This window comes from Micromesistius poutassou, assembly GCF_964030765.1.
Source record: "Micromesistius poutassou genome assembly, chromosome: 15".
Taxonomy (NCBI): Eukaryota; Metazoa; Chordata; class Actinopteri; order Gadiformes; family Gadidae; genus Micromesistius; species Micromesistius poutassou.
Genome location: NC_140285.1, coordinates 17171690 through 17183641, shown reverse-complemented (window position 1 = coordinate 17183641; position 11952 = coordinate 17171690). Strand labels below are relative to the sequence as shown.

The window sequence follows — 11952 nt, the reverse complement described above, 5'->3', positions numbered from 1 at the left end:
AAATCCACGAGGTGTAAAACTTAGGCAAGAATGCCCAAAGGGTACACCTAGTGGATTTCTCCACAAACTGACACACATGTGCACGCACACACACAAACACAGACCACTCACGTGCAGTCATCGGACTCTGCCCAATTGAGACAGCTTATTTGGATAAGTACATCCTTTGACATTCTTCCACTGTGTTCCCCAGTGGAGGAGGGGAGGAGAGGAGGCAGAGGAGGAGTGGATTCAGAGGAAGAGGCTGATAATGAGCCCGATTCCTGGGCTGGGAATTGGCACACTGTGTTTGGGGACAGTGTTGGAAAATTCAAGGTTTTGTAAAGTTGAAGTGTAATGGGGTGCTTGGCCGTCTGCGGCGTGCCAGGTGATGTTGCTCGGGTAGTTGTAGCTCGTGGTCGCTGCTCGTCGGCAGTAGAATTATGAGGAGTGCTGCTGCTTCCTCAGCCAATCATCCTCCTCCGGCGGCAGCGGCAGGAGAGGAGGACCAATCGGACTGTTAGGGTCAGAGTGGTCCGTTAAAGACGACACGCTGCCACTCGTTCAACATGTATTTTAGGTCAAAAGTAAAGAAATCAATACAAACAAAAAGCTTCAAAAAGGGTTTGTACGCTCGTGCGTGTGGTTTGAACATTGTTTCCCTTCCGCTTTCCCCCCAGCATGCACCTGATTAAGAGGCTTCACCTCCACATCACCTCATCACTCACACACGCTCATATCAATTAACCAAAGAACATCAGGTCATAACCATAGAATCAGAAGCAAATATAGAAAACATGTAACATGGCTTCATCAGGCCTTGTTTGTAAAGGGAAGCAGGTAAAGGCATGGCTGCTCATAGTCCAAATGTCCGTTGTTCGTCAAAAGACAAGGACATGGACATAGCTAATATGAAGCTCTTTCTTATAAACCACTCAAACGGCCACAGAGTCTCACTGATAGTCAGATAGAACCTCATTCATCAAGTTGTACATATTCATTATATAAATGATCTGTCTATGTTTTAGAAAAGGTTATTGAAGATGTATACATATTCTTTGTTTTCAGAAAGAGCCCATAAACCTTAAACAGACCGAGCTTACGTCAGTGTGTCAAAGTCAGGTCCAGTAAGCAGTATCTATATCTATAGCCTTCTCCATCACAGTGATCATCGTAGGTCATTGGCCTGCCTGGCTGTTTTATAGCGACGCCATGCTGCTGAGAGTAGCTTCATTCATCAACCATCTCCTGGTCCTACGTTGGAGTCTTTCCTTGTGTCATGTGGCCGTTTCCTTTGGTTGAGATGGCTGTGGCAGTCAAGGTGTTGAGTCTGCCTCAGTCCACAACCCCCCCCCCCCCCCCCCCCCACACCCCCAAGCCACAGCTTGAGCTATTCTTAGCCCCCCCCCCCCCCCCCAACAGACTGGACCTGCTCCAACAGTTGCAGAGGAGAGGAGAGGAGAGGAGAGGAGAGGAGAGGTGGAGAGGAGAGGAGAGGAGAGGTGGAGAAGAGGAGAGGAGGGGAGGGGAGGAGAGGAGAGGTGGAGAGGAGAGGAGGCTGCCTTCTTCATCTCTTACCCCCCCCCCCCCCAATCTGGTGAACCTTAAGGCTTTACTCTGGTCCACAGAACACACCACAGCAACCCAAACAGTGGCAGGGGGGGTCAGAGAGAGAGGAGGAGGAGGAGGAGGAGGAGAGGAGAGAGAGAGAGAGAGAGAGAGAGAGAGAGAGAGGGGGGGGGGGAGGAGGAGAGAGAGAGAGAGAGGGGGGGGAGGAGGAGGAGAGAGAGAGAAGAGGAGGAGGAGAGGAGGAGGAGAGAGAGAGAAAGGAGGAGAAAGAGAGAGGAGGAGGAGAGAGAGAGGAGGAGGAGAGAGAGGAGAGGAGGAGGAGGAGGAAAGAGAGAGAGAGAGGAGGAGGAGAGAGAGAGAAAGGAGGAGAAAGAGAGAGGAGGAGGAGAGAGAGAGGAGGAGGAGAGAGAGGAGAGGAGGAGGAGGAGGAAAGAGAGAGAGAGAGGAGGAGGAGAGAGAGAGAAAGGAGGAGAAAGAGAGAGGAGGAGGAGAGAGAGAGGAGGAGGAGAGAGAGGAGAGGAGGAGGAGGAGGAAAGAGAGAGAGAGAGGAGGAGGAGGAGAGAGAGCAGGAGGAGGAGAGAGAGAGAGGAGGAGGAGAGAGAGAGGAGGAGCGAGAGAGGAGGAGGAGGAGAGAGAGAGAGAAACATAGTGGAACAGATATGTGACATCTCTAAATCAAATGTCTTTGAGATGAACCTTCATTATAAACCGTTGGGATGGACTGGAACCGTTGTTATTTTTACATACAATATCTTATTTGACATACTAATACTTACATTATCTCTAAGCTGATGGTACGTTGGTTAAGGACATTTATCAACGAGTGTTGTCAACATTTGATTTTCTTTGTCTTTCCAATGAAGAAGAATCCCTCTTGTGAATTGATTGAATGTGGGACAGTTGACCGTGGGTCTGGTCCCCCTGGGTCTGGTCCCCCTGGGTCTGGTCCCCCTGGGTCTGGTCCCCCTGGGTCTGGTCCCCCCTGTCAGAGCAGGTCATTGTGGTTAGTAAAGCATGACCTGTCAGCCCCCCCACCTCCCATTCTGGAGTCACTTGATCTGCCCACAGACCCACCGTGATGAGGGACTACTGTTCCCCTCCTTTTCCCCTTTATCCTATTATCCTCCTCCCCTCTTTCTGTGCGTCTCTCCAGCGACCCCCTCCTCTCTCCTCTCTCTTTGGTCTTCTCCTTCCCCCTCTCTATATGCTGCTCACTGGGGTCTACCACCTCCTACCACTGCTGCATATTTATATTGTATATTATATTATCTGTATTATATTATAGTTCATTGAATAGTTAAAAGTTGAAAAGTTAATTACTCTGCAACATTGTACTTCACTAATGTGAAGCTTTAAACAATAGTGGACTTTCCCTGCTCCCTCATGATGCTGACGAGCCCGGCGGCATTACGGTGCTGTTGGGCTGTGTGTGTGTTGTTATTCTCCTCCGACTCCCACTCCAACTACCCCTTAGTGTTCCTGTTGTCACCTCAACTTGGCAGAGTGAACTAATTTTCTATATTTAGCTATATTTGAGTTGTCCCTTCCCGGGGCCTTGTTGGAGATCACAGCCGCCTAGCTTAGCCCCTTTTAGCGTAGCATAGCGCCCCCAGCCCACCAGCGTGTCTGTAGCATGTAGCTGGGTGAAACCCTGCTCTGTGTGGCTGGGGGAGGGGCAGAGCAGTCACTCAGCATGCAGGAGCCGTGGCATGCGGCAGGCAGGCAGTGCAGTGCAGGGGATGACCCCTGACCTTTGGGGAAAGGAATGTGGAAGCTCTTTCATCCTCGGATAGAAACCAAAGACTCCCAGGCGGTCGGGCACGGCCGTTCAATGCTGCCCCACACCATTTGTTGATGAGGGGGAGCAGCTTGTATCTCCCGCTCTGTGTACCTCAGTAGTGAGGGCTGAACCATTTGTTGATGAGGGGGAGCAGCTTGTATCTCCCGCTCTGTGTACACCTCAGTAGTGAGGGCTGAACCATTTGGGGAAATAATCCAATTGCGATTATTTCGACCAATATAGCGATTGCGATTTAATATGCAATTTTCTTTTTAAAGTTCCTAAAGTGCCAGGCCGATGTGTTGAGATGAATTGATGCATGAATTGATATTATACCTGATCTTTAATTGATCTTTATTCAACTATTGAATTGTAAAATACAATTTTTGTGTTGGTTGTGTGTTTTCAATTCTGACCCTCTGATTGGTTAAAAATATATATATCGCAGCCTTTGCGATTTAAAAATGGCTTTCTATTACCCGCCTGTAGGACACTTTCATCGTCATCTGTATTTTGTAGTGGTTTCAAAGTGTAGTGGTTTCAAATTTTACCGTTTTGAATAGTGAGCTGACCACATTTTCTTCAAAATCTAATTGGAATTATGAGATTCCATAAGAATGATGTTAACTTCACAGAACTCTAAACCCCAATTAGGACCCACATCTTATATGCACCCAACCCACCGGTCGGGTGCGCTGCCACATGGGTGGCAGTGAAGGTCAGGGGTCCCGACGGACCAGACCTGGGCGGCAGAAGTTGGCTCTGGGGTCGTGGAACATCACCTCACTGTGGGGAAAGGAACCGGAGCTTGTGAGGGAGGTGGAGCGCTACCAGTTAGATCTGGTGGGGCTTACCTCTACGCACAGTCTCAGCTCTGGTACCGTACTCCTGGATAGGGGTTGGACTCTATTCTTCTCCGGAGTTGCCCAGGGCGTGAGGCGCCGGGCGGGTGTGGGGATACTCATAAATTCCCGGCTGAACGCCCCGGTGTTGGAGTTTACCCCGGTGAACGAGAGGGTCGCCTCCCTACGCCTAAGGGTGGTGGGGGGGAAACTCTGTTGTTTGTGCGTAATAAACGTAGTGAACAGCAGTTCAGAGTACTCAGCCTTCTTGGAGACCCTGAATGGAGTCCTGTATGGGGCTCCGGTAGGGGACTCCGTAGCTCTGCTGGGAGACTTCAACGCCCACGTGGGCAACGATGGAGACACCTGGAGAGGCGTGGTGGGGAGGAACGGCCTCCCTGATCTAAACCCGAGCGGTCGTTTGTTGTTAGACTTCTGTGCTAGTCATGGATTGTCCATAACGAACACCATGTTTGAACATAAGGGTGCTCATAAGTGTACCTGGTACCAGAGTACCCTAGGCCGAAGATCGATCAATTACGTGATCGTGTCAGCTGATCTGAGGCCTTATGTTTTGGACACTCGGTGAAGAGACGGGCGGAAATGTCAACCGACCACCATCTGGTGGTGAGTTGGATCAGGGAATGGAGGAAGATTCTGGACAGACCTGGTAACCCCAGTGCGGGTGAATTGGGAACGTCTGGAGGAGGCCCCCGTCCTAGAGATCTTCAGCTCACACCTCCGGCGGAGCTTTTCTGACATCCATGTGGTGGTTGGGGGCATTGAGCCGGAGTGGGCGGTGTTCAAAGCCTCCATTGCTGAAGCTACGGTGATGAGCTGTGGCCTCAGGGTCTTAAGTTCCTCAAGGGGCGGTAACCCTCGGACACCGTGGTGGACACCGGTGGTCAGGGAAGCCGTCCGACTGAAGGAGGAGGCCTTCCGGGATATGTTATCCCGGAGGACTCCTGACGCAGTTGCAGGGTACCGGCGGGCTTGAAGGGCTGCAGCCGCTGCCGTGTCGGAGGCTAAGCAGTGGGTGTGGGAGAAGTTCAGAGAGGCCATGGAGAAGGACTTTCGGTTGGCACCAAAATCTTTCTGGAAGACCATCCGACACCTCAGAAGGGGGAAACAGGGAAACATCCAAGCTGTGTACAGTAAGGGTGGGACTCTGTTGACCTCGACTGAGGAGGTAGTCAAATGTTGGAAGGAACACTTTGAGGAACTCCTGAATCCGACTAACAAGCCCTCTATGATGGAGGCAGAGCTCGAGGTTGATGCTGGTTCGTCGTCGATTTCCCTGGTGGAAGTCACTGAGGTAGTCAAACATCTCCGCAGTGGCAAAGCCCCAGGGATTGATGAGATCCAGCCAGAAAAGTTGAAAGCTCTGAGTTCTTGGTTGACACGCCTATTCAACATTGCGTGGGAGTCTGGTACAGTACCAAAGGAGTGGCAAACCGGGGTGGTGGTTCCCCTGTTCAAAAAGGGGGACCAGAGAGTGTGTGCCAATTACCGGGGTATCACACTTCTCAGCCTCCCTGGTAAAGTCTACTCTAAGGTGCTGGAAAGGAGGGTTCGGCCGATTGTCGAACCTCAGATTGAAGAGGAACAATGCGGTTTCCACCCTGGACATGGAACTACGGACCAGCTCTTCACTCTCGCAAGGATCCTGGAGGGGGCCTGGGAGTAAGCCCATCCAGTCTTCATGTGTTTTGTGGATTTGGAGAAGGCATATGACCGGGTCCCCCAGGAGAAACTGTGGGAGGTGCTGCGGGAGTATGGGGTGAGGGGGTCACTCCTCAGGGCCATCCAATCTCTACTCCCAAAGCGAGAGCTGTGTCCGCGTTCTCGGCAGAGAACGAAACTCGTCAGTTTCGTTCCCGGTGGGTGTTGGCCTCCGCCAGGGCTGCGCTTTGTCACCAATCCTGTTTGACATTCATGGCCAGGATATCGAGGCGTAGTCATGGTGGGGAGGGGTTGCAGTTCGGTGGTCTGAGGATCTCATCACTGCTCTCTGCAGATGATGTGGTCCTGATGTCATCATCGGCCTGTGACCTTCAGCACTGACTGGATCGGCTGGCAGCCGAGTGTGAAGCGGCTGGGATGAGGATCAGCACCGCTAAATCTGAGGCCATGACTCTCACAGGAAACCGGTGGATTGCCTAGTTCGGGTAGGAACCTCCTTAGCCCAAGTGAAGGAGTTCAAGTACCTCGGGGTCTTGTTCACGAGTGAGGGTACGATGGAGCGTGAGATTGGCTGGAGAATCGGAGCAGTGGGGGCGGTATTGCGTTCGCTTTACCGCACTCTCGATCTACTGGTCGATCTTCGTTCCTATTCTCACCTATGGTCATGAGGGATGGGTGATGACCGAAAGGACGAGATTGTGGGTACAAGTGGCCAAAATGAGTTTTCTCAGACCCAGGACTAGTAGGTGGAGAGATTATATCTCAACACTGGCCTGGGAACGCCTCGGGATCCGCCCGTCAGAGCTGGTCAATGTGGCCCGGGAAAGGGAAGTCTGGGGCCCCCTGCTGGAGCTGCTGCCCCCGCGACCCGACCCCGGATAAGCGGATGACGATGAGGATGAGGAGGGATGAGGAATTTATGTGCACTTTCTAACCTTTTTTCCAACCTAATATAATTATAACATCATTGATGTATGATTAGAATTATTAATATATTGTTATTTTTTAGTAACATGATATCATTGTATAAGTTCTCACTCATATGGTGTTCTTTTAATGGAAACAACACAAGTGAAAGACACTTAGCATGTTGCTCATGGTGTCTCATGAGAGACCACCCTTGGGGAGAGTGTTTGTGCGTCCATGTGTGCATGTGAATATTGAGGCCTTTTAAACACAAGCGGGAGCAGCTAACCAAATGCATGTGCTCTGTATGTAGCATGATGAGGGCGGTGTGGGTGGGGGAGGCGGCAGTGGGCCAGGAATGTGCGGTGTGGGTAGGCTGCACAATAGAGACGGGCTCCCTGAGGTGGCTCAATGGACCGGGTGTCACCCTCTTGCACTCGCCCTGCTGTGTGATGAACCACTGCACATTGCCACAGCTGTCACCTCCTCTTAGGCACCACCATCAACACACACACAGGCACACACAGAGTGGTGATGGCATACACACACCCTCAAGTGAGTGGATATGTTTAAAGTGAATGTGACGTGAATATGGTTAAACATGCATAAACACTGTCATTAATACAGTTAACAAACAGACATACACAAATAAATACAATGGATCAGATAGCTGACTCCGCTACAACTACACCTTCTGGTACAAGAGCAAAGACATGTCTGTCCATGTGGGAACAAAGTATTGGTGAGTTTGGACTGTGTGTGTGTGTGTGTGTGTGTGTGTGTGTGTGTCCGTATGACAATAAGAAGGGTGTGGTCGCCCACCTTGGGCTTGGCTGCTGGATTAGCTGGTTAGCTAGGAGCGGGTCACCTCTGGGTTAGCTGGTTAGCTAGGAGCGGGTCACCTCTGGGTTAGCTGGTTAGCTAGGAGCGGGTCACCTCTGGGTTAGCTGGTTAGCTAGGAGCGGGTCACCTCTGGGTTAGCTAGGAGTGGCTCACCTCTGGGTTAGCTGGTTAGCTAGGAGTGGCTCACCTCTGGGTTAGCTGGTTAGCTAGGAGTGGCTCACCGCTGGTTAGCTGGGAGCGGGTCACCTCTGGGTTAGCTGGTTAGCTGGGAGCGGGTCACCTCTGGGTTAGCTGGTTAGTTAGGAGCGGGTCGCGTGGGTCAGTGAGGGTAAATAAGTAAAAAATAATTCCAAAACTAAACTTACTGCTCATTCACGACCTGCATGGTGTTTGTTTGGCGAAGGTTTGCTATGGAGCTTGATGGGATCCCTGGGGTGTCAGTTTGTAACACAGCTTCATGAAGGCTCATTTGTGCCGTAAAAACACACAATTTCCTTCCCACACACACACACGGGTTGTGTGTGTGTGTGTGTGTGTGTGTGTGTGTGTGTGTGTGTGTGTGTGTGTGCGTGCGTGTGTGTGTGTTTCAGGGTTTGTGGAATACAGGACTGTTTTTCACTTAGTTAACATGTGCTAACATGTGCTAACATGTGCTCACACTAGAAGGCCCACTGCCGCAGGGATGATCTGAAGTCAGAGCGAAGACACCAAAGAACTGACGTCAGATGATGGCTGACATTAAAGATTGATTTGACCAACCTTTCCTCTGTGTTGTTAGCCACAGTTGTTATTTAGCGCCCCCTAGTGACTAAAGTGTGCCCCTGAACGAGGCTTCCTCAACGGGACATTGAGAGTCAAGACGGCTGTTGAGTACAATGCTGTAGCCTGTCAATTGGTCAATTGAAATGATTCCCCATTGTGAAGTATGTTTCTTAACCTACATGTTCTTGTTGCCCTTAGGAAATTAAATATGCAGGGCAGTATTTCCTACTCACCGCCAGCCATGGCAGTCGGGCCAGGGTGAGGAGGCTGGACCGAGAGAGCCACCAGAGGGAGGAGAAGGAGGAGAGTGGAGGAGAGAGTGAGAGGCGTAAGGACGCCGCTTGGAGACGTTAGAAGAGTGGACATTGGAACAGAAGGTACGTTTTCCTCATAATAAATGTATAGAAATGTTTTGGAAAAAAAATAAAATATTGATGGTCCAATCATTATTCATACAGGAAACACTTTAGCTTCTTTCTTTACCTTTATACTCCCACCCGCCCCGTCCAGGAACATCAGCCCTCCTGTGACCGGGGGCCTGAGTCTCACTTCCTGTGCCTGACCGCGGGGCCTGAGTCTCACTTCCTGTGCCTGACCGCGGGGCCTGAGTCTCACTGGGAGACGGCGCCAGAGACCCACACTGAGCCTGGAGGACAGCGGAGGCACGGCCGGGGTCCCATGGCAGCGGCACTCTAGTGCTGCCATGGCAGCTGCTGCCACCGATGCCTCACACCATATCACCACACTGACCAGGGAGGAGCGGGAGAGACGGAGCACGGCCAGGCTGTTGGGGAGGTCGGAGAGGGAGCCAGAGAGAGTGAGAGAGAGGGGCGTTGAGAGGGAGAGGGGGAAGAGGCAGGTGGAGAGAGAGGCGGCACTAGGAGGGCCCGCCGGCGGCAGTGAGTGTCTGGTGTGTGGGGCTCTGTTCGCATCGCAGGAGAAGCTTCGTTTGCATGCCTTTAGCCACGCAGTGGACAAGGCCTTCCACTGCTCCCAGCCACACTGTCCCAAGGCCTTCAGTTCCAAATACAAACTGTTCAGGTACCCAGAAGTCTTCCCCATGGCCCGTACACATTAACCACTCCTACAGAATGAGGTATTGGGGCCCAGCCAGAAAATAACATGACATGATCATTGTGTTTTGATATGAAGCCTCACTTATTTTCTAGTATGGCCACAATACTCTTCTGTAGTCATACATATACAATAATAATTAACCTGATAACTTTAGTTAATATAAAAAACTTTTTTGTTGGCAGACTTTATAGAAATCGCACAGCAAGCAATGAAAATACATTATTTATAATACCATGAATCTCCTCACATCGTGGTGTCATCTCTATGTCTCTGTGCTCCACCTCCCAGGCATATGGCCACACACTCGCCACAGAAGACCCATCAGTGCTCGTTCTGTGAGAAGATGTTCCACCGCAAAGACCACCTGAAGAACCACCTGCAGACCCACGACCCCAACAAAGAGGCCTTCAAGTGCGAGGAGTGCGGCAAGCACTACAACACCAAGCTTGGCTACAAACGCCACGTGGCACTGCACTCGGCCACCGCCGGGGACCTGACCTGTAAGGTGTGCCTGCAGGGCTACGAGAGCACGCCCGTGCTGCTGGAACACCTCAAGAGCCACTCGGGGAAGTCCTCCGGCGGCGCCAAGGAGAAGAAGCACCCTTGCGACCATTGCGACCGCCGCTTCTACACCCGCAAGGACGTGCGCCGGCACATGGTGGTGCACACGGGCCGCAAGGACTTCCTGTGCCAGTACTGCGCCCAGCGCTTCGGCCGCAAGGACCACCTGACGCGGCATGTGAAGAAGAGTCACTCGCAGGAGCTGCTCAGGATCAAGACGGAGCCTCCGGACATGCTGGGCCTGCTGAGCTCCGGGTCGCCGCCCTGCTCCATCAAGGAGGAGCTCAGCCCCATGATGTGTGGGATGGGGCCCAATAAAGACCCCATGATGGGGAAGCCCTTCCCCAGTGGCACTCCCTTCCCCATGGGCATGTACAACCCCCATCACCTTCAGGCAATGTCCAACCCCGGGGTGGGTCACCCTCACCCTTCCCTGATGCCCGGTTCACTGTCTGCTGTGATGGGCATGGGCTGTCACATGGAGCCCCCCCACCACCCCCTCCACCACCACCACCATCACCACCACCACCACCACCACCACTCACCTCCGCTGCCCTCCCACCACCACCACCACCAGCCTCTCCCCCCTCAGCAGCAGCCCCATGCCCAGCCTGCTCCCAAGTACCAGCTGGGATCTACCTCATACCTGCTGGACAAGCCCTTGAAAGTGGAGATGGAGAGCTTCCTGATGGACCTGCAGAGCGGGCTGCCCGGGCCGCTGCACTCTGCAGACGACCCCGCTGCTGCCTCGCCCCCCAAGGCCGGCCTGGAGCCCAGCTCGGGCCTGGGGGACGAGCTGTGTGGTGGGGAGGCCCTTCTCTCCAAGAGCCCCACAGTGATTGCAGAGTCTCTGTGTGCTGCTAACATGGACTTCTCACACCTGCTGGGCTTCTTGCCCCTCAACCTCCCCCCCTACAGCGCCCCCATGAGCACGGGAGGCCTGGTGATGGGCTACACTTCATCAGTGGCTCCCTCCTCTTCCTCCTGCTCTTCCTCCTCTTCTTCCTCATCCCTGCACACCACTGATCCTCACGCCATGGCGACGGCAGCGGTCGCCACGGTGCCTATTACCTCTTTGCAACTGCAACCTCAGGACAGCTCCATGGGGGGTCTGGGACTCGGATCCCTGCACCCCCTGCCAGCAGTGTTCAGCTCCAGCCTCAGTGCCACCACCCTGCCTCGCTTCCACCAGGCCTTCCAGTGAGCGGCCGGGAGCCCCCAGCCCAGACCCTCCAGGCTGGGCTCCGTCACAAAGGCCTGGATTATGAAAAGGCCCAAAAATTTGAATGGTTAAATTACAAAAATAAAAACTGACTGAACACGTAGAAGCCTTGATGAGAGCACACAAAAGCTTTTGATTGGGCCTTGGAGGAGGCTAATCCCTTGTTTTACTTGAAGAAAGTAAGAGGTGGAAACCAGTTGAAGCAGCTTATATTTAGGCTTTCTTTATATACCTTTTTTTTTATTTAGCTATAATGATATTTTAACCCATTTACTTCCATATATTTTTCCCTTAATCTCATCCCTCCTTATTCACTAGTTTAGCGGGCGGGTGGAGTGGGCCTACGTGTGGTACTGCATACTCCCAAAGTAATAATATGATAGAACATAAAACTACAAAAGATAAACTTTAGTGAAGATAATTTTGTCTTGTTGTGACCCAGAAAAAAAATAGTTTGAAGTGGATATTTCGGTTGAATTATAATTATTTTACTTTTGCTTTTCAAAATGTGTGCTCATCCTAGAATGTTCTCCAGTGTTGAGGCCTTCTGGAGCCTCTCCTGTCAGCAGGGGGGGGGGTACAGACCGACCCCCCACCCGCTGGACTCCAGCCTAAAGCCAAACCAAAAGGAATAATAACAACAATAATAATAATGATAATAATATTACCTTTCCTTTTGAAGTGACCTATTAATTGTTTAATAGTAATTGATTATTTGCTGTTACATA

General features: G+C 51.8%; 1 protein-coding gene across 1 annotated transcript in view; it reads left to right on the top strand.

Moving 5' to 3' along the window:
* The window catches only part of plagl2 (pleiomorphic adenoma gene-like 2), a gene marked incomplete at its 3' end in the record, with an annotated part of 24525 nt that extends 13319 nt beyond the window's left edge, over positions 1–11206 (top strand). The window contains exons 2-4 of the mRNA XM_084479595.1: positions 8563–8741; positions 8875–9405; positions 9730–11206. Coding sequence (XP_084335721.1) covers positions 9068–9405; positions 9730–11206 — 1815 coding nt within the window. The 5' untranslated portion in view covers positions 8563–8741; positions 8875–9067. The remainder of the gene's footprint in view (positions 1–8562; positions 8742–8874; positions 9406–9729) is intronic.
* Positions 11207–11952: the final 746 nt, after the last annotated feature.